This window comes from Rhea americana, unplaced genomic scaffold, assembly GCF_003343005.1.
Source record: "Rhea americana isolate MKP2758 unplaced genomic scaffold, rheAme1 scaffold_606, whole genome shotgun sequence".
NCBI lineage: Eukaryota > Metazoa > Chordata > Aves > Rheiformes > Rheidae > Rhea > Rhea americana.
This window is the reverse complement of record NW_028186764.1, coordinates 61,875-66,623: the sequence shown is the minus strand read 5'-3', so window position 1 is coordinate 66,623 and position 4,749 is coordinate 61,875. Positions and strand designations below refer to the sequence as shown.

Sequence of the window (4,749 nt, the reverse complement as noted above, 5' to 3'; positions counted from 1 at the left end):
GGGGCCCGTGGGGCGCGAGGGGGCAGCCGGGACGCCCGGGCGCTCCGGGGGGCTCAGCTCTTCCCGAGTGACCTTGAGCCGGCGGCGCAGGTCAAACGCGGTCCGAAGCACGGGGCTGCCGAAGGACGCGGGGGAAGGCACGGGGGGACGCCTGCGCCCGGCGCGTGGGGCTCGTTTACCTAACGAAGGGTGTCTTAAACCCCCCAAGCATCCCTGGACAGGGGGAAGAGGGGGGCTGAACCCCAGGTTATGGTGAGCCCCGACACCGACCTGCCCCACGGCCTCGGGCACGTCCCTTCGCCCGCCGGTGCCACGAGCCGCCGTGGGGCCCCGAGCGCGGCCCGGGCCCCGGCCGGGAGCRCAAAGATCGCTCTGCCCCGCCGCCGCCGCGGTTAATGCTTAACCCGAGGGCTGGCGGGGGCCGTGCCCACGCGCCCCTGCGGGTTCGGGGCACCAAGCGTCGAACACGCCACCGCGCGCGGGGCCCGGGGGGCCGAGAGGCGCCGGCGGGCGTCGAGCGGGACCTCACCTTGTTGCGCAGGTCCTCGATGACCTCCCAGTAGTGGCTCCAGTCGTGCGACCTGGGACCCTTCTTCTGCATGAAGTCGCGGATCTGGACCTCCAGCTTGCGGTTCTCCTGCTCCAGGCTCCGCACCTTGTCCAGGTAGGTGGCCAAGCGGTCGTTGAGGTCCTGCATGGTCTCCTTCTCGTTCTGCACCATGCCAGAGCCTGTGAGCAGCAGGCTGCCGCTCATCCCGGCTCCATAGCCGCTCATCCCGGCTCCATAGCCACTCATCCCGGCTCCGTAGCCGCCTCCAGCGCTCCTCAGGCTGCTGGTCCTGGAGATGGAGATCCTGGAGCCCGAGCCGCCGGCGCCGGCGTAGACGCTGGCCGCGCTGCTGATGGGCGCGAAGCGGCGGGTGCTGCCGATGCTCTGGCTGCTGACGGGCCGGTAGCTGCTGGAGTAGACGGTGCTCCGGGAGTAGCTCATGGTGCCGGTGGGAGCGGAGGAGCGCGGGACGGACGGACGGATGGAGCTGCGGGGCGGACGCACGGACGCACGGACGGACGCCGCGGGCGGGCTGCGGGCGCGATTTATAGCCGGGAGAGGCGGGGAGGGCGGCCGGGCGGCCCCACCTCCGGGCCAGGGCCCTCTCCGCACCCCGGCGAGGTGGGGCCGGATCCAGCCTGCGGCTTTTGTTCGGCCGAGGGGCCCCCGCGGGCCCCAGGGGCCGGGGGGCGGCTCGGCCTCGCACCCATCGCTGCGGGGCTGCTGAGCCCCACGCGTCCCTGGGGGTCCTGGAACTGCTCAGCCCCACACGTCCATGGGGTCTGGAGCCACTCAGCCCCACGTGTCCATGGGGGTCTGGGGTGGCTCAGCCCTATGYGTCCATGGAGTCTGGGTCCGCTCAGCCCCACACGTCCATGGGGGTCTGGGAACGGTCAGCCCCACATGTCCATGGGGTCCAGAGCCGCTCAGCCCCACACTTCCATGGGGGTCCTGGGGTGGCTCAGACCCATGCATCCATGGGGCTCTGGGGACGCTCAGCCTCATGCGTCCATGGGGGTCCTGGGGCTGGCTCAGCCCCATGTGTCCATGAGGGTCCTGGGGCAGCTCAGCCCCACATGTCCATGGGGGTCTGGGGCGGCTCAGCCCCATGTGTCCTTGGGGGTCTGGGGTGGCTCAACCCCACACGTCCATGGGGGTCTGGGGTGGCTCAGCCCTATGTGTCCATGGGGGTCTGGGGTGGCTCAGCCCCATGTGTCCWTGGGGGTCCTGGGGTGGCTCAGCCCCACACTCCCCTGGGGGTCCTGGGACGGCTCAGCCCCACGCGTCCAGGGAGGTCCTGGGGCGGCTCAGCCCCATGTGTCCTTGGGGGTCCTGGGCTGGCTCAGCCCCACACGCCCACGGGGGTCCAGGACAGGGGCCTGGGCTGGCCCAGCCCCACACGTTCGTGGTGCGTGGGGTCCGAGCAGCCCCACTCTGCCAGCTCTCCCTGCCAGCACGCGCCGCTGGGCACCCGGGGGCGGCCCCCACCCACGGGAGCCCCCCAGGCTTGGGGGTGGCGAGGAGCCCCCGCGATCCCTGCCCCCCCTAGCAACCAAGGGGGGGGCTTCACAGCCGGGGCTGGGGGGGGTGACAGACACCCACCCGTGGGTCCCCACGCCGGGATGGTCCTCGGGCCCCTTCGGCGCGGAGCGAGGGGGGAAACGTGCCGGGAGGGGGGATCGCCCTGCCGAACCGGCTCGGGGAATCCTGCCTGTCGCCTTCCTCCTCCCCCCAGCCCCTTGCATGGGGGTGGGGGTGGGGAGGGGGGAGAGGGACCCAGGCGTCCGGGCGGGATGGGGATGCACCCACTGCGCACCCGAACCGCAACCTCAGCCCCGGCACCGCCGCCGCTCCGGATGGGGCTCCGTGCGGGGACCCCCCCCCTCCCTGGCGCTCTCCGTGCCGCCAGCCCCCACCCCGGAGCCGCCGGGCCTGGCCCTTATCTGGCTTTGGGGTGATTTACGGCGGCTCGGGCCGCAGCATCGCCACATTCCAGCTTTTATCTGCCGGAGCATCGGGCGTGTTTACTCTGCAGGGACGGGCAGACCCGCACGGAGCTGCTGGCGCGGCCCCCCCACCCTCCCGGGCGCTGCGCCCCTCCTCGGAGCGGGCCGCGTCGAAAAAGGGGCGCAAAGACCTTTCCCGGCTCTGGGGCACCCTGGGGGCCCTGCGAATGGGAACCGGCACCCCCCCCTGCCTCCCCCCACCCTCCGCACCCGCCCCGCTCCGGGTGGGCCCGCGCGCCTTCGTACGAGCGCCCGCCTTCGCCCGCGCGCGCCCTTTTCGCACGGGTACGCGCCGCTGCGGGAACGCTCGCCGCCGCCCAAACGCGCAGCTTTGCACGCGCGCGTGCCCGCGCGGCAACGTGCGCCCCCGGGGAGACCGTCGCCGCTGCGGGAACGCGCACCCTCGCCCGAACGCAGCAGCGCACGCCTTCGCGCCGACTTCAGCACGCGGCGAGGCGTGCGCCCATGCACCAGGGAGGGGTGTGTGTGTGTGTGTGTGTGTTGGGGGGGATGCACGGGGTCGGGAGCGGAGCAGCCTGCCCAGGGCACGCACCAGGTCGCGGGGGCTTCCTGCTGCACCCCGAGCCGAATCCTACCCCCCGAAGCGCTCCCGAAACGCGCCTCGGGTGATGCGTTTCCGGAGCGCGCCCGCTCCGTGTTTGCTCTGGCCGGGACCGTAAACGGGTGAGTCACGGCCCGGCTTCGGCGGCGGCTGTGAAGCCGTTCCCGGCCCTGCCCGCGGCCCCCCGCCGCGGCGTCCTTGGCCCTTCCCGCRCGCCGAGGCCGGGCCGCACCCCGCGCCGAGCCCGCCGCCTCGGCGGGAGCTCCTGGCCAGGCCACCGCCAGCCCCGTCGTCCCTCTCTCCCTTCCTTCCTTTCCTTCCTTTTCTCCTTCCCTCTCGCTTGCTTTTGTCTTTCTTTTCCTTGCTCGCCTCCTCTCCGTGCTCCCTCTCCCTTTCTCCCGTCCCTGCCCCTGCTGGCACCTGCTGCTCCTGGGCCCGTTCCCATCCCGCGGCAGGATGACGCTGCCACCGGGCCGACGGGTTTCTTTCCCTGCCCAGCCCGCGCCATTTGCTTGTCCCCTGGCTGCGCCGGCGGGAGGAGGGCTGAAACGGAGCTGCGGAGGGCGGTCCGGGCTGGGGGTCCTGGCTGTATCCCTGCGGGGGTCCCGACCATGTCCTGCCTGGGGTCCTGACCGTGTCCCCCTTGGTGTCCCGGCCGTGTCCCCTCTGGGGTCCCGACCGCGTCCCGCCCGGGGTCCTGACCGTGTCCCCCTTGGTGTCCCCTCTGGGGTCCCAGCCATTTCCCCCCCGGGGTCCCGGCTGTGTCCCCCCTGGGGTCTCACTGGTGCACAGGGGTCTGACTCTGGCGTCCTGTTGCTGGCTGATCCCAGGGTCCCAGCAGCGACTGATCCCAGCGTCCCGGCGGGTCCAACCCCATGGATCCGGGTGCTGGCTGACCCCAGGGTCCCAGTGCTGTCCGACCCCACGGATCTGGGTGCTGTCCGACCCCACGGATCTGGGTGCTGGCCGACCCCAGGGTCCCGGTGCTGTCCGACCCCGTGGATCTGGGTGCTGGCCGACCCCAGGGTCCTGGTGCTGTCCGACCCCATGGATCTGGGTGCTGGCTGACCCAAGGTCCTGGTGCTGTCTGACCCTGGGATGTGGGTGCCTCCCAAGCCCAGGCCCTAGAGGTGTTTGATCCAAGGGTGCCAGCACTGTCCAACCCCGGGATCCTGGTATTGGCCCACCCAGGGTCCCAGCAGTGTCTGATCCCGGGACACGGGTGCTGGCCGATCCCGGGGTGCCGGCAGCGCCTGGCCCCAGGGCTGCCCCGACACCCCCGCGCCCCGCACGATGCCCCAGCCCAGCCCCCTTATCGGGCATATTCCTCCTTGGGCCGGCTGTGGGGCGGCCGAGGATGTGCAAACAGCCCCGACCGCCGGCACGGCCCCGCCGGCTCCCAAAGGCCGCGGGGGCTCCCGGCGGGGCCGGGAGCCGGAGAGCAGGGACCCGTCGCCRATAAGGCYCTGCCGCAGCCCCCAGCTCCGGCTCTTTGCAAGGACCGGAGCAGACGCCCGTCCCAGGACCACTGCTGGATGCGACCCTGAGCCCCCGGCTGAGCCCTGAAGCACCTTTTAAGGCACCTGGCCGCCCCCATGAGCCACCCAAGGGGAGACCCTGCAAAAGCAACG

General features: G+C 72.4%; 1 protein-coding gene across 1 annotated transcript in view; it reads right to left on the bottom strand.

The window, feature by feature from the left end:
* KRT18 (keratin 18) overlaps nt 1–1,050 on the bottom strand; it is a 3,770-nt gene extending 2,720 nt beyond the window's left edge. Inside the window, exon 1 of the mRNA XM_085319966.1 lies at nt 530–1,050. Coding sequence (XP_085176092.1) covers nt 530–991 — 462 coding nt within the window. The 5' untranslated portion in view covers nt 992–1,050. The remainder of the gene's footprint in view (nt 1–529) is intronic.
* Between the last annotated feature and the right edge of the window lie 3,699 nt (nt 1,051–4,749).